The 27,984-nt window shown below is 43.6% G+C and overlaps 2 protein-coding genes and 1 long non-coding RNA gene across 6 annotated transcripts in view; 1 reads left to right on the top strand and 2 right to left on the bottom strand.

Moving 5' to 3' along the window:
- Window positions 1-258: 258 nt before the first annotated feature.
- HNRNPUL1 (heterogeneous nuclear ribonucleoprotein U like 1) lies at window positions 259-16,998 on the bottom strand. The gene is made up of 15 exons (XM_075836207.1): window positions 16,797-16,998; window positions 15,039-15,182; window positions 14,045-14,171; window positions 13,751-13,839; window positions 12,110-12,249; window positions 11,919-12,018; window positions 11,318-11,430; window positions 10,159-10,425; window positions 9,933-10,055; window positions 9,007-9,135; window positions 8,749-8,917; window positions 7,038-7,355; window positions 3,940-4,163; window positions 3,288-3,845; window positions 259-523 (listed from the first exon to the last, which is right to left on the bottom strand). The coding sequence occupies exons 1-15, from the start codon at window positions 16,870-16,872 to the stop codon at window positions 344-346; spliced, it is 2,757 nt and encodes a 918-aa protein (XP_075692322.1). The 5' UTR covers window positions 16,873-16,998; the 3' UTR covers window positions 259-343.
- LOC142659764 (uncharacterized) overlaps window positions 16,216-27,984 on the top strand; it is a 20,793-nt gene continuing 9,024 nt past the window's right edge. For 2 of the 4 annotated variants that reach the window (XR_012850371.1, XR_012850368.1), the window contains exons 1-4: window positions 16,216-17,460; window positions 18,834-18,926; window positions 24,490-24,584; window positions 27,671-27,778. This is a non-coding gene — a long non-coding RNA (uncharacterized LOC142659764). Of the gene's footprint in view, window positions 17,461-17,683; window positions 17,751-18,833; window positions 18,927-24,489; window positions 24,585-27,670; window positions 27,779-27,984 lie in introns of those variants that run through there. The other 2 variants (XR_012850370.1, XR_012850369.1) reach the window with 2 other exon arrangements.
- On the bottom strand, window positions 19,645-23,992 carry LOC142658923 (olfactomedin-like). The gene is made up of 5 exons (XM_075834530.1): window positions 23,981-23,992; window positions 22,635-22,787; window positions 21,352-21,567; window positions 21,103-21,253; window positions 19,645-20,477 (listed from the first exon to the last, which is right to left on the bottom strand). The coding sequence occupies exons 1-5, from the start codon at window positions 23,990-23,992 to the stop codon at window positions 19,645-19,647; spliced, it is 1,365 nt and encodes a 454-aa protein (XP_075690645.1).

Genomic DNA, 27,984 nt, shown 5'->3' with positions numbered 1-27,984 from the left:
TAAAAAGGGGAGGAGTCAGAAGTAGATGGGCAGCTGCATGGTTTATGTGGCAAGCTGGAGGGGGGGGGGGTCAGTCGGTCATATTTTTTTTTCCCAGAGACACTACTTTCGAATGGACCGTTACTAGCTAAAAGGGATAATATTCACTTTATGTCACCTTTTGCGGACACAGTAACACAATATACGTGTATTTAGTACTTGGTGCTAACAAACCAGGATTCCTTACACCTGGCACAGGCGTCTGCAAGTTGGTTTCAGAAATAGGAAGTTTAATCCAATGTGGTTGAGGATTTCAATCCGTCCTGGTGTGAAACCAAAACAAATGTCACTTTTCCGTAGATTCTCACGGGGCTCCTCCGTATCTACCGGGCTGGTCATAGCTGCTGCTGCTGCCGCCTGCTCCGTAGTTCCACTGGCTCCACTGCCCCTGACCCTGACCTTGACCCTGACCTTGTGGTTGGGGTTGGCCAGGACTTGGTGCCTGTCCCTGGCTTTGATACTGGCTCCATTGCGGATTTCCATACTAGGAAAAAAAAACAAAAAAAAAAAAACAAAAATAAAATTATTGCCTATGGAATCTGTGTACAGCGAAATTAATTTAACCCCTTCCCTCCGCAGCCTTTTTTTTCGGATTTTCACTTTAGTTTTTTTCCTCCTCAACTTCCAAAAGCCATAACTTTATTTATTTTGTCGAAAAAGCCGTATGAGGGCCTGATTTTATCGGGACGAGTTGTGGATTTCCACAGCACCATTTATTGTACCATATATTGTACTAAGAAACGAAGAAAATGATTTGTGGGGTAGAATGGGAAAAAAACACAGCGATTCCTCCATTTTTTTTGGGGGGGGGGGTGTTTATATACGGCGTTCACTGCGGTAAAAACGACATGATAACTTTGTTGTGCAGGTCAATACGATTACGACAACAGATTTACAGTTTTTTGTTGTTTTTTTACAAGGTTAAACAAAAACGTACTGTTAAAAACGAAATTTGAGTTTTGTCGCCATATTCGGAGAGCCATAACTTTTTTATTTTTTCGCCGATTGAGCACTGTAAGGGCTTTTTTTTTTGCAGGACGAGCTGTAGTTTCGAATTGTACCATTTTGGGGTACATGAAACTTTTTGAATACATATAATTTCATTTTTTGTGGGAGATGACGTGGCCAAAAGACAGCAATCCTGGCGGTTTAATATTTTACGGCATTCACCGTGCAGGTTAAATCTTATATTGGAATAGTTCAGATTTCTTACAAATGTGGAGATAAGTTATTCTAATGTTTTGTTTTTTTACATTGTGTTTGGGGGAAACTGGGAAAAGGTTTTTGGTTTTTTTTCTACTTTTAATATTTTTTGTTAATCTATTTTCAAATCTTTAATTAACGTTTATTGACTTGAACCCACGATCGTTTGCATGATATACTGCTATACTGACAGTCTCCCATGAAGCAATGCTGGTACAAAGATGGCAAACCTGGGGGCCTTCATTAGGCCCCCAGGCTGCCATCTCAACCATTGGCACCTCATGATCGTATCTGGAGGGGGGGGGGGGGGCGTTGGCACGTCAGAGCGGGTAGCCACCCTGTTTCTAACGGCTTAGATGCCGCGGTCATCCACGGGGTTAAACAAGCGCTCGTTACACTGAAGTGTCGGCTGTTTCATACAGCAGACACGCTCATTCGTTGGAGCGGGCTCAGCCTGTGAGCCTGCTCCATAACCCCCCACCCGACCTCTGTGGTATATTATATATATATGGCGGATGTCGGGAAGGGGTTAATCCAGCAATTCATAATCTAAAAAGGTTGTACTACTGCGATATAATTTTGCAAGGCCAGTCGCAGGAGACTAAGCAGATCAAATTAGGCAATTTGTCTAATTAAAAACCAAGAGTTAGGCTGCCCATACATGTAGCAGCGTGTGGCGGTAGCGTGCTGCACGACAAAACTATATGCGGTTTTACAATTCAGTTTTTGGCCACGTAACTTGTAGAGTGAAGAACACTGAAACCATGCGCTTCATCTGAACAAGCCACACAGCCAAGAACCTCAGCAATACACTGTAAAACCGCAGGCAGTTTTGCGCTGCGGCACACGGCCACTGTATGTACGGGCACCCTTAGACTCTGTTTCGTCTCTGTACAACCTCCCAGTTGTACAGAACCATAATAGACAGACTTCTAACGTGCCGTACGGTGTCCTCCGTATGTCAGATTTGATACGTCGGATGCCATATTGCAGAGGTATTATCCCCTAGAAGCATTTCTAGGAAAGAATAAACTCACACGGCAGCACAGACTCCCTGCCGCTCCGAAGTACGGCGCCGCAGGGGACACTACGCAGCCACCCCTTGTGCGTGAAGCCTTAGGCTATGTCCACACAGGTTTTTGCAGACAAATATCTGCCTTAAAATTCTTTCAGGAATTTTGAGGCAGATTTTGACCTGCCTGCACTTTCTTTGCCAAGTTTTTCGGCCACAAGCATTGAGTGGCGCGGGCAAAAATCGCTTTCTCTACCTCCCATTAATGTCAATGGGAAGCCAGATACTTAAACGGGGAAAGAAAGAACACGGCACCTTTTTCCCCCGCGAGCATTTTTTTTTTCTACTCGCGGGAAAAAAAAACGCCTTCTCCTTCCACTGAAATCAATGCGAGGCGATTTTGGCCGTTTCAGTGTCAAAAACAGCGCCAAAAAACTCGGTATGAACTAGCTCTTAAAGTTGCAGATTTTGTATTAACACTTCATTTTAGCTCTCTTTATATACGTTTCTATGAATTTCAGATAATATGGCATCCCATTGATGTGGATTAAGGGACTTTTATGGTCTTATCACAGAGATAAATTGCTAGAGGGCATAATACTTATCATCAAGAGCTGGACTCCCTGCTTCGCAGTCCTGTGATTTTCAGGATACTATACCAATGTATTCGAAAGACATAACAATTCCCTAATGATCAGACATGAGCACCATATCTCCTAGTACATGAAAGTGGTGCAACGTGAAATAAAGTAACTACACAGTGTTCTATTCAGAAACTCAGTGCAGTCTAATGGCTTGTTCACTTAGGTTATGTTCACACCTGCATTGTAGTTTCCGTTTAAAACTGTAGCCATATGCTACGATGAAACGGTCGCAGGATGGACACCAGTGACTTATCATGGGCCCTGTCTGGTATCGCCCTGGTGTTCGTCATTTTGACTAGATAAATAGCGCTAAAGCCTCCGACGCAGATGTCAACAGAGCCTTAGCCAGACTTCTGCAACTGTAACCAAACACAAACGAATGTACTTACCGGTTGCTGGTATTGTTGACTGTAGCCACCCTGACTATAAGATGACGGAGAGGAGGCGGAGGAGGTGGTGGAGCTCTGGGGTGGAGGTTGGGTATATCCTTGAGTGTAGCTTTGTGCTGCACCACCATAACTTGGATTGCTGTTACTATAGCTTTGACTGCTATATCCGCCTCCCGCACCTCCACCTTGGTTGTATCCCCCACTTCCTTGGCTGTAACTACTGCTGCTTGCAGACCCCTGGCTGTACCCACCACCTCCACTGCCATCTTGGTTATAGCCACCTGCGCTTCCTGCCTGGCTGTAGCCAGCGCTGCTTCCTCCGCCTTGGCTATAGCCACTACCTCCACCCTGGCTGTAGCCAGCACCACTTCCTCCACCCTGGTTGTAGCCAGCACTACTTCCTCCACCCTGGTTGTAGCCAGCACTACTTCCTCCACCCTGGCTGTAGCCAGCTCCACCTCCTCCACCTTGTCCATAATTTCCACTACTTGCTGAGCTGTAACTTCCACCCTGGCTATATCCTCCAGCACCACTGTAACCTCCTTGTCCAAAGCTTGACTGTTGAGAAAGAAACAAAGACCGTGAATGAAAGACCCGCTGCATTTTACCGCAGTGATATATTCATGTATGGCAGAATTATAAATATGCATACCTGTCCTTGGCCATAGCTGCTGGGTGCACTGGGAGGGGGGTTTGCTGCTGCTGCTGCACCACCACCACCACCACCACCACCACTATATCCACCACCTTGGTTGCCCACAGGACTGTAATTTTGTGCTTGACTACTAGAACTATAGCCGCCTCGATGTTCTGAACCATTATCCTGCGAGCCGCCGGACCACCGGCTTTGTGAGTTGTTCCCTCCACGGTTAAATGCTGCAACCAAAAAAGAAAATCATAAACCACATCCCCAGCTGACTGTATGCAATGTCCCATAATACAGAAAATCCTTCTAGATCCTGTATTTAAAGAGGCTCTGTCACCAGATTCTCAAATCCCTATCTCCTATTGCATGTGATCGGCGCTGCAATGTAGATAACAGTAACGTTTTAGTGTCCTGATAATGAATACACATGAAATCCAGCCTGGACGTCATGTGTACTCAGAATCCTGACACTTCTGACTCTTTTCTGTGAGATTTCCAGCAAGGGAAACTAAATCTCGTTTACCTCGTAATCTTGCGAGATTTCGTTTCCCTTGCTGTAATCTCACAGAAAAGGTTCAGAAGTGTCAGGATTCTGAATACACATGACGTCCAGGCTGGATTTCATGTGTATTCATTATCAGGACACTTGTGTATGTGGCTGCACATCGTTCTAGTAAGAGCACTGTAAATGAATGGAGAGGAGTGCATGATGCTGACTGGTCACTGATTGGTCAGCGTCATACACATAAACACGCCCAGTTAAAAACACAATACGCGCCCAGTTGGACATACAAAAAAAAAAACACGCCCAGTTGTCCATTTCAAAGCTCATTTGCATATATAGAAAATAGCTCATAACTTGGCCAAAAATGAACGTTTAAAAAAACAAAAAAAAAAAAACGTTACTGTTATCTACATTGCAGCGCCGATCACATGCAATAGGAGATAGGGATTTGAGAATCTGGTGACAGAGCCTCTTTAAGCAGATAATATTCTCTCCCACCAGATTCTACATTCTTTATATCACATTAAAGGGGTAGTCCAGTTATAACAAATTACTACCTACACACTGGATAGGCAATACCTGTTAGATCACCCCCCCCCCCACGATTGCTGTCCTACACTAGAGTTTCCATCAGTGCCATAGACTTTAAATGGTGTGGCAGGGCGCACGCTCGACAGCTGCTCCATTCAACTCCTCCTGGCAATCAGTCTTACAGCTGGGAGGGGAGTACAGCGGACCACCACCAATCTAACAGGTATTGGTTAGAACTTGGATACCCTTTTAAGTACCTCCAGTAAAAAATAAAGAGGTCAGCGCTCTTAGTAGGGCTGGGTAATTAATCGGAAAATAATAGAAATCGATTTTAAAGGAACAGTGTCATCACAAATTATTTTTTTATATGTTAAAGATGTTAGTGCTTTATTAAAAACGTTTATATTCATTTGTGTGTTTGTGTTTTACTTTTTCTTATTTTTACACTTTTTCTTCCCTATGGGGGCTGCCATTTTTTTTCCATTTCTGTCTGTGTCGATTAACGACACATACAGACATGGAATACGGCAGCCACAGTCCCATAGGGACTGCGAACGGCTCCCGTCCCATTGACTTCCGTGTACGGCGTCTGTGTGGGAACTGCGCATGAGCCGCTCCCACACAGTCCAATTCGAAATTGGCGCCGTCCGGCGCCATTTTCCTGTGGACCGGAAGTCGCGGCCGGACAGTAATATTACTACTTCCGGTCGCGGCTTCCGGATTTGTGCACTTGGACCAGCGGCAGCAAACGGAGCGGACGTGCCGGAGGGAGCCGCGGCGGCAGGAGCAGGTAAGAGATTTCAATGTATGTTCGTGTTTGTGTGTGTTTACTACTGTATGTAAACCTACTACACTGTGTGTTAGCTCAAAAAATGGCGACACACAGTGTAGGAGGTTACACCGTTCAAACCCCTCGTTTATCCCGGCACTAGCCAGGATAAAGGAGGGGGGAATGCTGAGAGCTCACTAGAGCGAGGGCTTTTAACCCTATGTTGCACTGCTGCAATTTTGGGAATAGCTCCATCTAGTGACCAAAAATGGGTAGTATTATAAATTTAGAATTAATTTATAATATTTCCTGACTCGTGAAAAAAATAAAAAAAATTTGAACAATGTTTAATCACCCACACACTAAATGTTTAATTTTTTAAAAAAAAACATGTTTTTCTGGCAACACATTCCCTTTAAGGCAAAGTTTCTTAAAGAGGCTCTGTCACCAGATTTTGCAACCCCTATCTGCTATTGCAGCAGATAGGCGCTGCAATGTAGATTACAGTAACGTTTTTATTTTTAAAAAACGAGCATTTTTGGCCAAGTTATGACCATTTTCGTATTTATGCAAATGAGGCTTGCAAAAGTACAACTGGGCGTGTTGAAAAGTAAAAGTACAACTGGGCGTGTATTATGTGCGTACATCGGGGCGTGTTTACTACTTTTACTAGCTGGGCGTTGTGTATAGAAGTGTCATCCACTTCTCTTCACAACGCCCAGCTTCTGGCAGTGCAGCACTGTGACGTCACTCACAGGTCCTGCATCGTGTCGGCACCAGAGGCTACAGATGATTCTGCAGCAGCATCAGCATTTGCAGGTAAGTAGCTACATCGACTTACCTGCAAACGCCGATGCTGCTGCAGAATCATCTGTAGCCTCTGGTGCCGACACGATGCAGGACCTGTGAGTGACGTCACAGTGCTGCACTGCCAGAAGCTGGGCGTTGTGAAGAGAAGTGGGTGACACTTCTATACACAACGCCCAGCTAGTAAAAGAAGTAAACACGCCCCGATGTACGCACATAATACACGCCCAGTTGTACTTTTACTTTTCAACACGCCCAGTTGTACTTTTGCAAGCCTCATTTGCATAAATACGAAAATGGTCATAACTTGGCCAAAAATGCTCGTTTTTTAAAAATAAAAACGTTACTGTAATCTACATTGCAGCGCCTATCTGCTGCATTAGCAGATAGGGGCTGCAAAATCTGGTGACAGAGCCTCTTTAAATATACGACACTAACACCTCTAAACATACGGATACAGATTTTTTTGAATAGACAGCAAATAATACTCACAGCCTCCGCCTCCAGCGCCACCTCCTCTGTTGTATCCACCTCCCGAGTTTCCTCCTCGACCTCGAAACCCTCCTCTACTTTCACCAGAAGAGCCCCGGTTATCGGATCGCTGAATTTCACCCCGTGCTTCCCCTCGGCCGCCTCCCCCACCACCAGGGGGTCCTCCACCACGGCCTCGGAATTTCTTATCCGGGGGTGCCCCTGACTTCTTTCCTTCATCGTTGTACTCGCGGATGAGCTTCTCTGCTTCCTCCTTCTGCAGCTCGATGTAGATCACCTCCTCCAGGAAGTCCCCTGGTTCTGGCAGACTAAAATTTGCTGTGGAGAGAGTAAAAAGCAGTGATGTAAAGGACCAGACTCAAAGCCGTATAGTAAAAATTAGGTAGAGTTTTTGATATCTCTCATTTGAGCCATTTACAATCCAGATGACTCCAGGAGTTCTCTAATCCGATATTTCTTATACAAACTCTATTTGATGTGGCCATATGAGCAGAGGAAGGGCACAGCTTCAGACAATTATACACTGATCAGCCATAACATCCAACACGGCTGCCTAATATTGCGGAGGTCCCCCTTGTATCTCTAAGTGAGCTCAAGGCATGGACTCTACAAGACCTCTATATGTGTCCTGTGGTATCTGGCACCGCATCCTTTAAATAGAATCGGTCACCAGATTTTACAATGAAAACGGCATACATTATTAAATTCATGTCTTAGACCTGATGTAGCTGTTGTACTTACTTTGAAAACACAGAATGGCTGTATAATACGCGCTCAACATTTTCTGACCCATATTGCTAATTTTAATATCAGGTGGGAAAACTTTGAGAAAGAATTATACAGCCATTCTGACAGGGATTTTTAAAGTAAGTACACCAGCTTTATCAGGTCTAAGTCATTGATTTAACAATGTATGCAGTTTTTATGGTAATATTTAGTACAAATTCTCTCATTTCTGTAAACTATGAGATGCGGCCCCAATGGATCGGACTTGTTTTTCCAGCACATCCCACAGATGCTCGATCGGATTGAGATCTGGAAAATTTGGAGGCCAAAGTCACTACCTCAAACTTTTGGTTATGTTCCTAAAACCATTCCTGAACAATTCTTTGTGTTGCAGGGTGCATTATCCTGCTGAAAGAGGGTACTGCCATTATGGAATACCGCTGCCATAAAGGGGTGTACTTTATCCGCAACAATGTTTAGGTGGGTGGTACGTGCAACGTAACCATCCACATGAATGCCAGGACCCAGGATTTCCCAGCAGAACATCGTCCAGAACACCACACTACCACCGCCGGCTTGTCTTCTTCCCATAGTGCAGTAGCTTTTCTGTGGGATCGTACCAGACGGCTAGCCTTAACTCCACACGCATCAATGGACCTTGGGTGTCTATGACTCAGTCACCGGTTGTCTTTCCTTGGGCCACTTTCGGTAGTTACCAACCCCTATATACCGGGAACACCCCATCTGCCATTTTGGTGATGCTCTGACCCCGTCAACCGGTCATGACAATTTGGCCCTTGTCAAAGTTGCTCAGATTCTTACACTTGCCCATTTTTCTTGCTTCCAACACATCAACTTTAAGAACAGACTGTTCACTTGCTGCCTAATGTATCCCACCACTTGACAGGTGAAGTGAATTACATGGATTTTGTCCTGTCAGTGGTTTTACGGTTATGACTGTTCGGTGTATAGATCAGTAATTTACCTTTCATTTCGAGCACAGCATGGTCAGGAACATCCTTTCCTTCCTCATCAGTGCGCTTTACAATACGGTCTCGGAGATTCTCGTCTGTGGGACAGATTACAATAGCCTTGCGATGAAAGCCATCAAACGGTCGCATCTTTCTGCGCTGAGCCGTAGCATAGACGTTTGTCTGAGGAAGGAAGACCAGAGAAGTGGAGATCACTGAACCAGGTGCTTGGATGTTTATTGTGCTTCAAATAGCCCTGTTCTCACTCTTACCTGATCAAGGATGTAATTGCGTTTCCTACGGGCAGCTATCTGGATAAGCTGGTTTAAGCACTTTGTGGCTTGCTGAATAAGCACATCCCAACGACCGGCGTAATTACGCTGCCTCCGAAGACCCATTACCTGAAAGGTTATGATCAAAATTAATCTGAAATCCCTATATACTTTATTAAGTATTACATGTAGTCAAATTCACAAAAACAAGCGGTTAATGTGCCCTATATATAAACATTAGAGGACTGGGCTCCCACTGTGTACCCTTACTTTATATCACAGAAGAAAGCTACTAAAACAGCAGATCTCTCTCTAGACCTCGGTCGTCCAGAATTAACATGATTCACCATTTATTTGCATAACTGCATGTAATACTATATGGCCCCCTGCAGCGGAAATATATGGCCAACAACTTCGCCCAGCAAACGGAGCGGTTGAAACTTCAGCGATCTGCCGATCAATCTGAAAAGTGGTGGTATTCAGGAGCAAAAAAGTGCAATATAATCTGATTAGGTTTACGCTGTAAAAAAAATAAAATCTGCTTTCAGTTATTAATGGGAGGCACGAGGTGTTATGAATTTTAAACATATATGTGCCTCACATTAATAGTAATTAACCCATCATGTACCTCACACATTAACCCAATGTTGTCCATTATGACTGAGAAACATGATGGGGTCAATTACTATTATTGTGAGGCACATGGAGGTTCATAATTCATCACCTCACATCAGAAAATTGACTTTTTTTTTTTATTATTGTTGGCAAAGTATCGTTTTGGAATAGAGAATCGCAACACTACACAAAGTATCGCATCGAAGTTCAAATTCCGGTATCCTGAGAACCCTACTGGCATCTATTGGGTCCTATTGAATAGTTTATGGTAGGTCTCTGTATAATCATTACAATTTCTTCCGCTATTTTACCTTCATCTTCTCCATAATGGCATTGGTTCCAAGGATGTTATATTTCTTTAATGGATTTGCTGTCGAGTGCTTCATTGCCCAGGTTGTCTTGCCAGCACCAGGTAGTCCCATCATCATTAAAATCTGAGAAGAATAGACGTATGTAACAGTGTTATGGTTTTCAAAGTGTTCACCAAGTGGTTGTAGACGGTTCAAAAGACGTAATAATCCAACAATCTCCACTCACCTCACACTCCCCCTTGTTCTTGGGAGGTTCGGTTCCTCGTATTTTTTCAAAGGCGGGCACCTGCTGTATGAATGTAAACCCTGGCGGACAGCTGCAGAACGAATCCTCTCTTTGGCCGAAATTAAATTCAACAGAGCAGTTCTTTACTAAAACGTGAGGGAACAAGGCCTGGTTACCCACAGAGCCCCTGCTGACACGGAAGGCTGTACCCAAATACCGCCCATTCTTGGAGAATGATATCTCTATGTCGCCACGAGCTTCAAAATCCTGCCGAGGGGTGAGAAACACAAAGAAAAATTATAGGGAAAAAAAAAAAAAAAAGGATACAAAAAGCAGAACATACCCAAGTAATAAAAAAAGAAGGGACTAAGGACAACCTCCCCATATTAAAGACACTCCAGGATTCTGCGCTATCCCTAATAAATAGTGCAATTATAATCCAGATTTTTTCCAATACTGCGCAACGACACGCCGTCTTTTGTATTTGCACGTAACATGCAGATAAGACTTTGCTTTTCACTGATTTGTTGTATCCTGCTTTAACCTTCTTCAAGTGACCGCTTTTCACAAATGCCTGGCACATGCCTATAACGTGCCACTAGCAGGAAAGGTACTGTATGTATTATACATCAACATATGTAACAATCCTGAATCTTGAATTATGTGAATGAAGTACTTGATATTGAAATAGGTGCTAATAGGATGTGCCCAGTGTCCAACCCCATTTAGGGGTCACTTCACAAATGCACCCTGAGCACTAAGCGAGGTGTTAGTGTATCAATCGGTGCAAAAAAAAAAACAACTCACTTTTATGAGAAGTAAATGAAACCAAGCATTACTATGATTGTAGCTGATGGAATACAACATTTGTTGCACGGTCACCGTTATACAGATATAGGTAGACATAAATATACTTTTTAATAAACATAGAAATCCAATGCTTAGTACCATTGGGAAAAAAAAACAAAAAACCATATGCCCAATTTCAACCAGGGAAGGGAAGAGTAGTGAAAGAAAGGAGGAGGGGTAAATCTCAGAGCAGCGTTGCTTGTGCGCTGTCAAATCAGGATATTCAATATTTTAAAAAACAAAACAAAAAAGAGACTATGCCATTTGCGATGTCTCTTGCGTGAAAAGAAAGATTGCTCAATCAACATACAATAAAGCAACCGATCACGTCATTCTCTGCAAAAGTCTCCCCATAGTTCTCAAACTTGCTGTTGGTGGATTTCTTTGCTGTTCCTCCATAGCCGTAAGAGTACAGCTCCTCTCCTGGAAATTTAAAATACGAACATTTAGGACACGGTTAATGAGGTATTCCCTTGACAAATGTCTAATGCGGGGCGCCCCATCTCTAACATCCACACATTTGGGAGACTCCTGTAGTGCAGAAGCAGGCAGACAGTGCTAGTCCCACAATGGAGGAGGGGGTCCACCCCTGATGGATATGCCTTAAGAGTCTGATATCAGAATAGTTATTTACTACACTCCTAAGCAAAACTGATGGACTGTGTTATGACTAGTGCAGGGCCCGAGGGGGAGATACAGGACACGGATTCTCTCTATGGTGTATTGTGAAACCCTGTGTCACGCACCACCTCCCAGGCCTTGGATTAGGCATGAAACAGAGCGTCAGTTTTGCTTGAAGAGTTCTTTTAATGATGGAGAAATACTACAGACGCTTTAGAGAGGATCTTCAACCCGGCTATAGACAAAAATCAAAGTAGAGTCTAGTAAGATTAACATCAATCATCACTCACCTAACTGTGTACTGCAAGTATTCAGGGACCAACCAACGCGGACGACATGTGGATCCGGCTCGCTCTCAGGAAGGTGCCCCACAGCAATTTCTTCCGTAATCTGAAGAGAATAAAGACCGCTATTACGATAAATGTTATCGCTCAGCCTGAGAGAAGTGGAAATTTGGGGGGATTTCACCAACAATTCTCACCTTTATCTCAAAGCACACCCGGCCCCTGTTCACCCCATGTGTAGCCCGAGCTCCAGACCAGAGGTAGGCAAATCCCTCCGTGGTGAGCGGAAAACCTACAGTGCGGTCTTTGCTTAGTTTGAAGTGCAGGTCGCTGTTATCTGGAAAAAGATCAGGATTTAGAGGTCTAAAACCATCAATACGTAAGGGAAGGAAAGGAAATCCGATCCAAGGCCATAGAAACAACCACTTTTACCTTAAAGGGGCTTTCCTCTCAATCTATCTAACCACCTAACAGTTTATCCTGGGCTTCCGCAGCGTTTTTTTTGCCCGTGGCGCTCAATGGCCGTGGTAGAAAAAACGCAGCAAAAGAAAAACAAAAACGCACAAAGAGTGCAGGCAGGTTAAAATCTGCCAGATTTTCCTGCCTGCAAAAAACTCTGCGTGAACCTACCCTACCCCAGCAGAAGAGGTCAGCAGGGCACATGCTGTCAGCTTGCAGGGAGAGGGGTGGGATCTATGATCCTTCTCCTGTCCCTGTATAGCTTCAGATGGCCTCTTATTAATCAGAGAAAGTGTTTTATACTGTGCAAAAGTAGTAAGACCTAAATAAATATACATTTGGTATCATCATAATTGTAACAACCCATAGAATAAAGTTAAAGGTATTCGCCGGGCTTTTATATTGATGGCTTATCATTAGGATTACTATAGTTTACCAGGCACAGCGCCGTATACTTCCGTAGCGGTTGTGCCTGATATTGCAGTTCCGGTCTCGTTCAAGTGAATCGGACGGAACTGCAATCCCAGGCACCGCTGCTTCGCAAGTGTACAGTACTGTGCTTGGTAAACGTTCAACAGTACGAGTCGATTAACGCAGCGGCCCCTTCAGACAGCTAATCGGCAGGGGTGCCGGGACACAGACCCCCACCGATCCGGTATTGCTGACCTATCCTAACGATAGGCCATGAATATAAAAGTCACAGGGAGCCCTTTTAACATATATTATTTAGATCACCTCGTATTTGCTATAAAATAAAGCCAAAATTACTGGGGGGGGGGGGGGGGGGGGGATTGGGGATTTATTCCCCCCAAAATAATCGTTATAAAAAGTTATTTAATACACTGTACAGTGTGTACCCCAAAATGGTGCCTATAAAAACAGAAACCTGCAAAATACAAAGGCTCAGAGCTACACTAAAAAAAAAATATGAGCACTGGAAGATTGCAATGAATAAAGCGCTTCACAAAAATGAGCTATTTATTTTCTTTGGGACTCCCGGAGATAGCCGAGAGCAGTACTTTGCCATCTTTATGGGTCCCATATAGAATGAATGGAGCGGGAGGGTGCACGCTCGCCCTGCGCTTTATTCAGGCTCCTGCTCACTGTGCTCGTGCATTGAGGAGGAACGGGAGGGAATCAGGACCACCATTCTAGTGATCGGAGGGGCCCCCAGCGTTCAGACATTTATCACCTATCCTGTGGATTGGTGATAAATGTCCATTGTGGGAAAAACCTTTCAATCTTCCCCCATTTCAAAAACGTTGTTTTGCTATAAGTAACCCAGTGAAGTATACCGTCTCCGGTGAATAGTTCAATTTCTTAGACAATGGCTGCCCAAACTGAGGAGGAAAGAGGGCACAACTTAGGAGTTTACTTACAGTTATCCAGGACCACAATGCTCTCATCAAACACTTCGTCCTCATCGTCGGCACCGCCGCTGCCGCCGCGCCCCTGCGGGGACCTCCCTCTGTACAACAGAGACTTATATCAGAACTAGTGCAGTGTATTAGCGGTACATCACCACAAGAGGAGACCCGCATGAATATCGATTGTTCATAATGACGATTGGTTACTCGAGACCACCGATCCCCCAACACGTAACTTGGGATTAGTCGTTTTTTCAGGGGCCACTAATTTCAGTCTACACACAAGCATTTAACAAACCCACGTACCTCCGGTCATCTCGATGCTCATAGTAGCCTCTGCTTCGGTCATCAAATGATCGTTTGCGAGCCCCTCCAGCGCCGGGACCCCTTTGACAAGGTTCAGGCTCCTCCTGCTTAGATTCGTTTTTTAGGGCTGTTGGAACAATATAAATTAAAGTATTTCAGAACCGTAAGTGACAGAACCTGGAAAATAAGTGATCCCTGCGGATTACTGACCCATGCTCCAGTCCCAGAACTCTGACTAGCTGCTCACTTAGAATCCTTTATCAAGCCCCCTGCCCAGATATTACCTATGGCCTCCAGTATATAACCGATGTTATGGGCAGAAGACTACTTAGATGCAATGCCTGGAGACCCCCACCGATTGCTAAAATGAAGGGGCTTCTTGTATCTCTCTGTGGCCGGCCATGGCGCTATGCAGGTGCTGAAAACTCTGCAGCCGAGCAGGGAGGACATTAAAAGGAGCGGTGGTTGAGCGCGTGCGCTGCCGCTCCATTCAATGTCTATGGGAATGATGGAAACAGCTGAATAGTTTGCACTAGTCCCATAGACATTGAACGGAGCAGCGGGCGCATGCTCAACCACCGCTCCATTCAAGCGGAGGATTAGGGATTTTGGGATCCCCATTCTCATGATCAGTTGGGGCCCCAGCGGTTGGACAATTATATTATGATAATTGTCGATTCTGGGACAACCCCTTTAAACCACCAGTGTGACGGACCCCCTACGTGGGGTACAGTATGAATCAATCTGCCCCCACTATTGAATGTGGTCTCAAACCACTAGATCTCCAGCTGTTGCTAGACTACAACTCCCAGCGGATGTCAGGGCATGATTGGAGGTGTAGTGTCACGACGGCTGGAGGACACAATGAGGTAAAGCTTTGCCCCTGACTATAAACCAATGTGCCGCAGGTAAGAGCCCTCAGGACATTTGCAAGGTGTAAATAATCTTACCATGTATATAGGAATATTACATTTTATCATTGTCATTCATTTACCCGTGTTGTGCCCGAGAGGAGCTGGTTCCAGGGGTCTCCTCTCATAAAGAGGTTCTCGTTCCTGTTTCATTATGTCCTGTCTATGAGGTGGGGGGTAACCTCCGCCTGGGGGGCCGTAATGATCTGGTGCCTGGTGCCCATAATCTGTATAAAAAGAATGAATATATCAAATTGGTTTTGGAGGATTCCAATTTTTTATATAAAACCAGATTTAAATTCCGTTTACATCCCTAAAAAAAACGGATACCCCCTCGGGTTTGGCCGGTTGCTTAGTAACACATCACGGTACAAGGGCGACACCCCCCATCCCCACGCTCGTACAGATACTTGCTATATTGCAGAAAGCCTGGCGGTCCACGGGGATCATTGTATATACACGGGTAAGATCAACTTCTTGACACCGATACCGCTGCGTATTCCGCCGCGAAAACAGCGCCGTGTAGCCACACGCAGATTAGTCGCATTGTTTTTTTTGCGAATGTGAATTTGCGTGCAGAAAAGCGACTTTTAACAGAAAAAACACGCACAAATCCAAGCGTCGGCCTTGTGTTTCTGACGTGGAAACTCGGCCAAATTTACATCCGATTTTTCCTCAGGAAAAATCCATTGTGTGAACATCGTCTTAGGGCATATGGACGGCATATGGGGTAGTCCTCGCCCAGGACTTCTCTAGCTCTGGAAAATTTACATGGTTGCTCATTGATTTATGGGAAAAACGTGTCCGCCAGGCATTAAGAGCTAATTACCAGCGATCATCTAAGTGGGCGCTGCCTTACGACAGGACAACGGCCTTCAACTATCGGCTCACGTTTCTTGAGGCCCCACGCACACGACCGTAATTACGGGCCCATAGACTTCAAATGGCCACGGGTACCTTTCCGTTTGCGTACAGGAAGGTGCCCGGGCCGTTGAAAAATATAGAACATGTCCTATTTCAGGCCGTAACTACGGCACGGGCAGCCCATAGAAGTCTATGGGGCTCCGGCAATTACGGGAGCGTTGCTAGGCGACGTCAGGGGATTTCAATTTTTGAATAAAGAGAAGCAGAGAAAACGGCGTCTGAGCGATCATGTGACCCTTTCAAGGGGTTAGGACAGGATTGTGACATCATTTCCAACTCCCCTTTGTTTTTACAGGACGGTAAATACGGGTGGAATAAGAGGACAAAGGACCCGTATTTACGGGAGGGAAAAAATACGGTCGTGTGCACGGGGCCTTACCGACGCGACGCATATGCCAGGAAGAGCTGCCGACGTGTACGGTAAACGTAGGCCGTGATGGGATCCGTTTGATGTACACGTCGTGAACTCTGATCACCCTTTCCATTATACAGATCCCATGTTATATTACGGGTGACCGATGCCACTGTTAGACGCACATCAGATCACGTTTGTGCCCTATAAACGTGTCCATAGAAACCGTGATGTGAACAGCGTCTAAGACCCGTACACAGCCATCCAGGACACATCGGTACACGTCAGGATCCACGGTGTAACCTTCTAACCGATATCATAACTTCAGTGCAAATCGCGGTAAAGCAGCATCATGTGACTGGAGTCATGTGACAACATGCGCCATGAATCGCAGCACAGACGTAGCCGTGTGACCAGGGCCTTGAATGGACTGCTATAATATAACTGTGCCTATTGTAAAAATCCTCCCCCGGGCATCGTCCTCCCGTCTAAATAACCATCGTCAATGGCTTTGTGTCTCTACTCGTACGACCTTCGCCGCTCCCATCCACTGCTCAGTACTTACATCGTCCTTCGCCATCCCGACGAAAATCTCTGGGAGGTCCCGGTGGGTATCCGCCACGATGGAAGTGATCCCCCATCCTTTTCTCTCAGCTCAGCAGCTAGTAGCGCGGGTATCACAGGCGGGCAGACAAAATGGCGGAACAGCACTCCCCCTTCTCTCTTCGACGTCCTTACACGCAGCAACGCCCTCAGGTGACTAATTACAGCACGGCTCCGATTCCAACCAATAGAATTACTAAACCTGTGTCTTCGGATTGGCTGATTGGTTGCTATTAAATGGGCGGTAATAGAACCTACCAATTAAATCAGAGATGATGGTCTCCTATGACAACGCTCGAAACTAAGGGGTTAAACTGGCCGGCCATCTTTGTCCACCCTATTTGCTTGCTTCGTACGTTGCTAAGCTCTGTTAGAATTTCAGCCATGTTGGTGCTCTCAGTATTTTTCAACCCGGTGCTATTACATAATGAAGGTTTAATTGAAGTGTATTCCCAAAAAATCTGAAACATTTCATTGCATTTATCAGAAAAGTCTACAGAATAGGCCCAGGTTCTATACTATAGCCAACATTTATGAAACAACGGTCATTTTGGCTGGTATTAATGTATTGCGCCATTTTTGCATCAAGATCTGACAGAAATTACACTGTTTTATGCCTTCGATAAGTGAGTGTGACCAAAAGTCGCACTATTGCACCATATGTACCGTGGAATTATGAAATTTATTTTTAGGGGGAAAAAATGGAGGTCTAAAATGTGAATTTTGTGAAATGTATAAAATAGCGCACAACATTTTACGATTTTTTATTGCTGATTCCACCTTTAAGAGCAATAGGAAGAAGTAAGGGCGGGGGGGGGGGGGGGGTAGATGTGGCAATCATACCTGGATCCACAGAGACGTGTGGGCCACAGGCTCCTCTGGCATACAAGGTCGCCGTTTCCACGCCAATTGTCCCGTAAGCCCCCGTCGTGTCACGTTTACTTCTAATGGGCACTCTTAACTCTATGAAGACTCTATGGCACTACTCATGAGGGCATTCTGGCTCTATTCGTGGGGGCTCTTTGGCACTATTCATGGGGGCACTCTACCCTTACTTGTGGAGACACTAGAACTACTCATTGGGGGACTCTGGCCTTATTTGTGTAGACACTCTAACACTTTATGGGGGCACTCTGGCTCTATTAATGAAGGCACCCTGGCATTATTCATGGGGGCACTCCGACAGGCAATGTTCATGGGAGTGAGGCCAGTGTGTAAGAGAATTATGTATAAAAAAAAAAAGTGCACTCCACATCTAGAAACTCCTGTAAAGCGATTCATTAAAGTTGACAACTATATTTTATAATGTATGTAGATCCTTTATAATGCGATGTCATATACGGCATGGGGTGGCCCTGGGTGGGTTCGCTTTTGAAGGTGCTCAGGAGAGTCATGCTGCGCCTCTATTAATATATACCCCCTCTCCCCATTGACCGACTCGAGATAACTTGAGGGAGTTTTATGGAACATAAAAAAAAAATCATATATAGATTCAGTGTCCATTACATGACGCAGCCTTGCATGTGGCCTAAAATATGGAGTACACAATGTAAATTATATTTATTAGCACCCTGCGCCATTTTATAAAGCCAAGTTCCGACATTGTGACGGGAATTTTATAGAGGACATTGCAAGGCAGTCGCAATATAGTGACATTAATCATCCAGTGATAAAGAATGGCGCGTACAATTATCTCACACGACAAGGCCCTGGGCGCTGTTTATATGACTTGATTTCAATTTGATTTCTCTTTTCTCTTATATTGGGTTATAATTCATATTTGCAAAATGCATAAACGCAAAGGGGTATTTACAGAGCTGCGAGCAGCCTTATGTTTATGAGCGCGTTATAAGGAGACAGGTCACGTTCACTTCTCATATCGTTTATTTTTCACTTGCAATCATGAGAAAATCCACAGTTTTTGATTTCATATTCACTTATAAATCATTTGCATTTGAAAAAACATTAAGGTGACTGATTCATTTGCCTTCTTCCCCAGCGATCCTCTAAATGGTCTGACAGGGTTGGCGAGGCAAGACAGGACAAGACACAAGACAAATTATTGAGACGGGACAAGCATAATATGATGGAAGTATGTGATACTGCTGACAGTATTTATGTTGCTGACTATGTATGCTGCTGACAGTATGTATGCTGCTGACAGTATTTATGTTGCTGACTATGTATGCTGCTGACAGTGTCAATGTTGCTGACAGTATGTATGCTGCTCACAGTATGTATGCTGCTGACAGTACGTTGCTGACAGTATTTATGTTGCTGACATTATGTCTGCTGCTCACAGTATGTATGTTGCTGACAGTATTTACATTGTTGACATTATATGCTGCTGACAGTATTTATGTTGCTGACAGTATGTCTGCTGTTGACAGTATGTATGTTGCTGACAGTATTTACGTTGTTGACAGTATATGCTGCTGACAGTATGTCTGCTGTTGACAGTATATATGCTGCTGACAATATGTATGCTGCTGACAGTATATGCTGCTGACAGTATGTATGCTGCTGACAGTATGTATGCTGCTGAAAGTATGTATGTTCATGGTACAGAAGAACTTGTAGTATATGTGATTGTTTATTGAGAATGGATGTGGTGATGCAGATCAGTTTGCTGGATGAAATCCAGAAGCTCTTGCCGTGTTGTGTTTATATAACAGGAAAGCTGGAGAATTTATCTCAAAAGCCATAATAGACCTTGATATTTGGGGATGTTGATTACAAGTAAGGGACATTTATTAAATAGGGCTGCAGACAGGAATGTAAGAGCTCTATTAGGAGAGACAATAGACATACTAGGGAGCTGGAGGCTTGAAGGTAACATCATAGTGAACCAGATAGCCATCATTATACATGTAAAGCTTGCGTTCATTCGCGTTATAGCTTAGACTTTGCACCTTCTCGGTCAACTTTTCCATCATGAAGCTTATCTGACCTCCTTTTCCAGTCTTGGTATCAAACATGTAGAAGATTTCCTCAGTCTTTTTGTTTACAGAGCGAGTGGCATAGAGGACTCCGCAGATCATGAATGCATTGGTCACATCAGGCTTCATCTGTGTGGTGGTCCAAGTCTTATCGACCATCATGGTAGCCACATTGACCTTACCTATCAAAATCTTTCCAGCACTTTCTTCTGTGGAGTATACAACCCAGAGACCTTTCTCGTCAGACGCAAAGTCCATGTCTTGGAAGGTAACTCCGGAGTAGGAATACCGGTTATTGAATACGGCATTGGGTAGAGACTTTCTTTGGTAGACACCACTGCTCAGGCTTACTCTGCACATGTCACGACTGTTGTAGCAGTTGTAGTACAGATTATTGTTGTAGACGATGACTCCTGCACCCTGACCGGCAAGGGTATGATTCCATTTGTTCTTGATGAGCACGGACAGGGGCAGGTCGATGGAGTTCCTGTACAGTTGTATGTCAATCAAGGATGGGTAAACACGTATGGACTCTAGAATTCGGCCATCGGGATTGAGAGGGGCAACCCAATACAATGATTTCTTAGTGGTGTTCCATGCTGCATCCTTACCCCATGCTCCGGACTTGAACCCGACTCCCTTCCAGTTAAGTTGCAGAAGGTTGGGTTTGCTGATAGAAGATAAGCCATTGTGCTGACAAGATCCTTTAGGGAGAAATAGATTAGTATTAATAGATGTAGACATTTTATATTTGTAGGTTATTTTTAATTTTTTGGGGGGAAAAAGTTATAAAACCCAGACTATAATGCAAGATTTATAATTCATATTGTTAAGACTCCTGGTTGCAGGAAGATATCACGGGCAGGGCTGGATTTTCCGGATACAAGAGGGCAATGTCTATAGGAAGCCATGCAGAAGAGGTTGGCTGCTTCTCAGGTTCAGGGGTTCATGGAGAGAAATTAGGTGCAGTAGTCTCCAGTCAGTACTTGTATACATGCAATATAGTTCTATGGTATAAGTTCTAATAGAATAATACCTAAAAAAGGGGTTATTCTAGTAGAAAAACTACTGTCCGTGTGTCCTATTAGGACATACGGACGTCATAGAGTGGGGTCCGCTGCTCCAGACCTCTGTCCGTTAACCAGAGCGGAGAGACACTGCTTTCACTCTGGAGGACACATGGTTACCCAGTCATTTGAATGGGCACATGTAATACCATATTTCTCCTGAAGTGACCACTGCAGGAAAAATGTGCAGCATGTTTCTGCTGCTGACCCCGTGGCTCAACTAATCACCATCAGGTCCTCATTTAGAAAATTACCAACTCACCAAATGGTACCATAGCTGGAGCGTTCATCTTCATATTTTTCTCACAATCGACAAGACGTTTCTTCAGATTTTCCATGTCTCTCTGAGCTCTGAGGACATTGTTCTTGTCAAGACTCTCCAGCTGTCCAACTGTCTTAGAGATATTCTTCACCTAAAGATAGAAATTCATAAAGACATTACTCCAGGAATTCATATTCATTTTTATTTTCCCACCATAAAGTCTAATGTTTGATCAAGAATGGAACGTACCTCAGTATACAGACTCTCGACGTGAGCGTTGCTTCCATTGACTTTGCCTCTCAGCTGCATGATGAATACCTCCATCTCCCTTATCTCCTTCTTTAGGACCTCAAAGTTAATTTCAACTAGGCCTTCAGGACGCAATTTCTCCAACTTTTCCAGTCTCTTGGTTAGGTTAAAGAGATTGTCCATATAGGAGTCCAGTCTGAAGTCCTGATCTTGTATCTACAAAAAATATGAAGTAGAGCAATATGTATGGGTTCATGCTATTTGTTCTTTTTTTTACATGGGACCAAGTTTGAGCCAAGAGCTTAGGTGAAAATAATGATAATATAATTGGTAATTGTAGTGTGGATTTTCTTAGTACTACTTAGATGATAGACATAATTATAGAGGTTCTCCAGGACTATAACATGGATGGCATTCATGAAGAAAACTCCTTTCCATATGCCCAATTAACATGCATATGGACATAATTGAGGAGGACCCCCTCTATGGGACAACAGAACGGAGAGACGCTCTATACGAGCGGCTCTAGTTTTGGCGGAGTTAATCTGTACTTGTATTACACGGACAGACATTCATCTGAATGGCCGCCATGTAATACTACATTTTCCCTGCAGCGGCTGATGTAGGGAAATGCCTGACTGGTCTTCTTCCGGCAAAATCATCTGTTTACCAGGAACTGGAACCGGGGTGATCGGCTGATCGTCTCGTCGGCCGCAATTGGTAAGGGGTTGTCTTTGATGCGACAACCCCTTTAAAGTTCATCCATGTTTCATTAGTGGGTGTACAACTTCTGTGAATGGAGCGAGCTGCAATACCAGGTACAGCCACTCGTATAGACCAGCTATTGTGCAAACAAGGCATAGAACTCAAAATATTGGCTCGGTGGCATTCAGGTACCTTAATCTTGTGACAGATTTGCAGATGTTAGCGTCACATTAACCCCAACCCTTATTATACTGGTAACACATCCTAAACTAGCTCTAACCTCGAGATAATCCAGTGTTTTCGATCGAGGTGCACAAAGCTAGTGATGCAAATGACAGCCACGAATTGCTCCAATTAGCAGACTGCCCGCATAGTACCTACACATTGGTGCCCCCTTCACCGTTTTCCCATTAAGAAGTTTGCCATGGAAAAAGGAAGATAGGGCCACACCGTGGCCACCATGGTTGTGCACCATCAGTTTATCACCGGGTACCATTGACTTGGCACTATACACCTCTTTACCCTGTACGCTACACTGTGGATACCACCACCACAGACAAACACAAGGGAAGGCTCACCATCTGCATTTCATCCTCCACACGGTTGCTCAGACGTAGAGTTTCATCCTCTAGGGCACCAACCCTCTTGGCCGGGAATGTGCTGTCTGGCAGGAGAACCTCACATACACAGTGATCCCCTGCAGTTACCTTCCCAGTAAAATTTTGAGTCACCTGGGGGTAAAAGTAGACAGAGGTTTAAGTTCAATGATGGTACATTATGGAATACTAAAGAAGGGATAAAACAATGACGTTCCATATGATACATATTTACAGAGATGTATTGATCTCTCTGTCATTTTCAGCTTTGATATGACTTTAACATGTACTGTACATGTTAGATCATTGACTGCCAGTCATACCCGCTACATTACCAGCCACGTCGTCCCAGTATCTTCATTTTATATGGAAGGAGGTGAAGCTTGTGTCACTTATTAGTACATCCGAAGACCCTGATATCTTTCAATCTATCTTTAAGGCCTCGTTCAGATGGACATAATACGACCTCAAGTCCCGGCCCGACCGCGGGTCTGATGACCTAAACTTACAGCATTATAGGTCCTTCTTTTGCTCTTAGTTTAGGTTATTAGACAGGGACTTAGGGCCAGAACACGGACGCTAAAATATGGCCACATTATCACGTCTGAATGAGGCCTAACTCAGATTGACGTTTACTCCACTTTTTGGCCAATAGAAGAAGACATGGAAAATTTTCAACATAAAGTTGATAAGAAACAAACAATTTAGCATTTCATCCAAATTTTTATTTTATGTTGTTTTGAACTATAATTTTAGTCATTTGGCAGAGATAGATAGATAGATAGATAGATAGATAGATAGATAGATAGATAGATAGATAGATAGATAGATAGATAGATAGATAGATAGATAGATAAATAAAATATATAATACCAAACACATTGTACTGTATATTGAAATTTTATTTCTATTTGGTAATAAATTATCCACTGCACATAGGTATAATATATTGCACATTACAGGTATAGTTGCTAAATTAATAAAAGAAAATTCCAAACATAAAACACTGGAAATAATTGACTATATAAAACCGAACATACAGACGTAGCAAAAAAAGATTTTGTCATGAAACATTTTCTTTGAATAACTAGTGATAACTTATTGTGATATCATGGCACAATAAAGTTATAAGACAAGTTCTCTTAAAGGGGTTGTCCAGGATTAAGAAAAAAGGGTCTGCTTTTTTTTCAAAAACCACGCCACTCTTGCCCATGAGTTGTGTCTAGTAGAGCTGGGCTGAAATACCAGACACAGCCCATGGACATTTCTGGAATAAAGCAAAATCTTTTATCTTAATCCTGGACAATCCCTTTAAGGTGCATATTCACCTTGAACACCATTTTAAATATAATCTTGGAAATGTTTTGTTTTACTTATCTTGTACTTAGTATTACATGAAATGAATGGTCATACATGTTATGCATAGGCGACTCGAGTCCACCAGAGTGAGAACTTCTGCTTGTGAGTGGCTCTCTGCTTTGGGTAATAGATGGGGGTCCCAAGTAGGGGCCGCATTCTATGAAGACTATATGCACTAATAGGTCATATGGACAGGAGTTGTCCTTTTTTATGTCTATATTGTCTTTATACAAGGTACCATACAGTAATATGATGTAAGAAAACACCCAGACTGCAGTGCAGCAGCATTCATGACATTCTACGAACTTAACAAAAGCCAGCAGAATTATGAATGCAGCTGTGGAGTATACAGGCTGCAACTCAGGATCCGTACATAAGTAATGTGATGTATTTACAACATTACTGCACTTATTCTGTAGATTATTTCTATTTAAGCTGTAAAATAATGGTTGACCATTTGATTGCTATTGTATTCTAGATCCGTGACCTTCTCACCAGCCATCGGCATTCCGTTATTATTGGTTCTTCCCAGGCCGCCTCACTGCTGTTGGTTCTATGAAACCTTTTCATCAGGTAAAGTCTGTGGAAGGATGTAACACGGAGGACATAGGATTGAGCGATACAATGGGTTAATATAAAATAGAGGACATTGTAATAGGATGTACTGGTAAGATTATAGACCCTTGAACTGGAAATGTAAAGCTGACACCATAGACTGTTCAATTCAAGGCTGAGTTATACCATTCCAGTCTTTGGGATAGACTGGTTGCTATGGATGCTAATAAATGTCAGGCAGTGTGTCCCTAGCAACCAGTTTGTCTCAAACTACTTAGGTCTTCAGCTCAAGATCCATTTGACACTGAAGTTGGGGTAGTAAAGGGCAATATAGGCTTGGCAGTGTTCATACCAGCCTTTTCCCGGTGTAAATATATTTTTTATGCACAGATTTATGTATGAACCACAATTTGCCAGTTTTTGTCATCATACTATGCTCTGCTGTTTAAGGGCAGCATATTATGGGGACAAGTCCACTCTACTTTTCGCCCAAACGGCGTGAAAAAATATTGTTCCGTTTAATTAACAGCAACAGTGAACTCATAGTTATGAATCCGCCATATTCATAAGGGGATCCCTCCCCCCCCGCCTCTTCCCGCACCTCACAGCTGTAATTGATGGCTGCCTAGTATACAGCCACCTACATGACTGTGAGGGTAGACGGGGAGAGGTGGGGGGGGGGGGACTCATAACTATAACTAATTCTAGTAAAAAAGGACACCATAGTATGATGACAGATCCGCTTTTAAGAAGATTTTCACCCAAAAATCACTTAATAGAATATTTCCCATCTGTAAAGAAAGAGATTGAAAACAAAAGAGAAAGAGAGAAATACAAGTGTTATTATTTCAGTTCACATTAAAGCCTTGTGTCTTGTTCTCAAAGGGAGTTTGTCGATTGGGATATTCCAGCCCACGGACTGCTGCGTACTGTTGGAGTCAGAATGGCCAATTCTCTGCATGCAGAAAAAAGAGAAAAAAAAAAGAAATTCATGTAGAGGATTGCAATGAAACGGCGGCTAAACCTTTAAAGCCCCACCTTTCCCTTGCTCTAGCATCTTTGTAACATATCCTCATCACTATTTTTTCATTGTACGGTTTTAACCTAATTTTTACTCTGCGTGGTGTAAAGAAAAAAAAAAATCTGTTGCTAAGTGGAAACTGTCAACAAGTGGCTGTTGACAGATTTCTGTTTCATTATGTTTATCTATGTAATACTTTGAGTGCCCACTGGTGTCCTGCTGTGAATGTGCTATGGGTCTGTCTATCTCATTAAAGTCGATCAGTGGGTGTCTTATGCTACGCTATGTGAGTCTAGCATAGGATAGACAAGAGGCTTAGCATCTCCCCCCTCTATCGATCATCTGCTTCTCTCAGACAGGCTAGCATAGGACACCCTTTTATACGGGCCGATTATCGGGCAAACAGGGCAACGATCAGCCGATGAACGAGCAAACTCCACTGATAGTATAGTTTATGCTGCAAGAAATATTATCGTTATCGGCAGCACATCTCTCTGCGTAAACAGGGGGACGCGCTGCCGACATGATGGAAATCCATGGGGACGAGCGATCGTAGTAACAAGCGCTCCTTCCCATACATAGCTCCTTGTGAAAGGAGCAAATGAGCGCCGATCAACAAGCTGTCTTGTTGATCGGCGCTCGTTTACACGGCCCATGTTGGGCGATGTAAGCGGACCTTAGCAATATAAACATAGTTTTCTATGATTGGATTCAGTACTTTCATGTAATTATCTGTATAAATGCTGCCAGGTCTCATAGAGAAAGCCTGTGAGTCCTGCTCCCCCCGCCCACACACAGTGATTGACAGCTTTTCTTGTATGAGTGTGTATACAGGGAGAGCTGTCAATCACTGGATGGGCGGGGTGAGCAGGACTCACAGGCTTTCTCTATGAGTCCTGGCAGCATTTATACAGATTATTACATAAAAACAGGGAAATACAAAAATACTAGAAAACGATATATCCTTGAGCTCAGCCTCTCACCCTGTATCATTTGTTTCCTTTATATAGGGAAACATTAGAGACCTGACAACGCCGCTTTACTCATTAACACACGAATATCCAATATAAATACTCAGCATTCATATCAGGGTATTTGGATATATTGTATATTGATAAGCATCTGGTATTCATGTATTCAAACCAGACACACAAACCATAATTAAAGGGCTTGTCTCATGAAGATAACCCATCTCCGTATGCCCTGTTAGGGCATATTGATGTCGGAGAGGGAGATCCCCGCTCTGGGACCCCTCTATGAGCCAGAATTGCTTCTGATTTAAGCTTCCCATTGATATCAATGGGAAAGCACATTGTTATTGAATACGACGTGTTTTTCTTTACGCGAGCGTATTTAAAAAATGCGTCGCGTAAAAATAGAAGCGTCAGGGCAATTCTTTGGCACGTAAAACGCACCAAAAAGCGCATAATTCGCCTAGTCAATGGCAGATCTAATTACGCGCCAAAAAAAGAGCCGAAAGCGCGCTCAAAACGTATCAGAAAACACGTCCAAAACGCGTCAAAAACACCTGTATTTTAAAAAGCACTTTACAAAAACGCTAGTGTTTTTTACACGCTTACACGTTGTTGTTTTTTTGTGCACCATGTGAACAAGGCTTAGCACAAATCTTCAAGCAGCGCCAAAGCAATTTAAGCCCTACAACCCAATTATCCTGAGTGGTGTGTGAGGCCACAGACTTAATCAATATTATCTTCTCGCATGTATCTGTCACATATCACTAGATAATTTTGACTGGATTTCCCCTTTTAAACAATTTCCAAAAATTTAGGTAAGTTTTTGCCAGTATAACATCATAGCCATTCTGAGTATTTCCTAGCACTTCCAACCACATCCAGGTTGGTGAAATTGTTCATTTTGTTGAATCCTATTCTAAATTGTTCTTATTAGAGTCTATGGCATCAAACATTTTAATTGATTAAAGGTGAAATATATTTTCTTTACCAATCACATGGCTGGAAGTGTGCAGAAATACTCAGCATCACTGTGCATTGCAACATGGTTTTGGTTGTAGCAAAGAAGGCAAAGGAACGTACCACAGATTTTCCGTTTTTTCTTCTTGCAGGCAGCCATATTTTTGAAGTCACTGTGGGAGACGGATGTGAAGTTGGTTTTCTGTTTTCAGAGGTTGGATGATGTTTCCCGACCGAGTTTCCAGTAAAAAAATCATTAGGTCCTTGTCTTGCAATATGTCTTCCGGTAGATCTGATATTCTATAAATGTGTGATAGATGTGGGTCCAAGCTCCTCTCCAGAACTAGGGTCACCCAGCTGGCTGTTTCTGTAACTCCCATAGAAATGAATGGTGGGAGTCGCTCACGTGCATGGCCACCTCTCCATTCATTCTCCATCTGGATCCAGCAGCTGCTTCACCAGGTGC

Source organism: Rhinoderma darwinii, chromosome 8 (genome assembly GCF_050947455.1).
Source record: "Rhinoderma darwinii isolate aRhiDar2 chromosome 8, aRhiDar2.hap1, whole genome shotgun sequence".
Classification (NCBI taxonomy): Eukaryota; Metazoa; Chordata; class Amphibia; order Anura; family Rhinodermatidae; genus Rhinoderma; species Rhinoderma darwinii.
Note: the sequence above shows the minus strand (reverse complement) of the source record. Positions and strands in the feature narration are given on the sequence as shown.

Coding starts and splice junctions, on each gene's coding strand:
- HNRNPUL1 (XM_075836207.1), bottom strand. CDS start 16,872: ATGGGGGATCACTTCCATCGTGGCGGATACCCACCGGGACCTCCCAGA. Junction 12,019..12,109: donor GGGTGTGCTTTGAGATAAAG/GTGAGAATTGTT, acceptor TATTCTCTTCAG/ATTACGGAAGAAATTGCTGT. Junction 11,431..11,918: donor TACTTGCAGTACACAGTTAG/GTGAGTGATGAT, acceptor TTAAATTTCCAG/GAGAGGAGCTGTACTCTTAC.
- LOC142658923 (XM_075834530.1), bottom strand. Junction 21,568..22,634: donor TGGAGGATGAAATGCAGATG/GTGAGCCTTCCC, acceptor TATTTTTTGTAG/ATACAAGATCAGGACTTCAG. Junction 21,254..21,351: donor TCGAGAGTCTGTATACTGAG/GTACGTTCCATT, acceptor TTCTATCTTTAG/GTGAAGAATATCTCTAAGAC.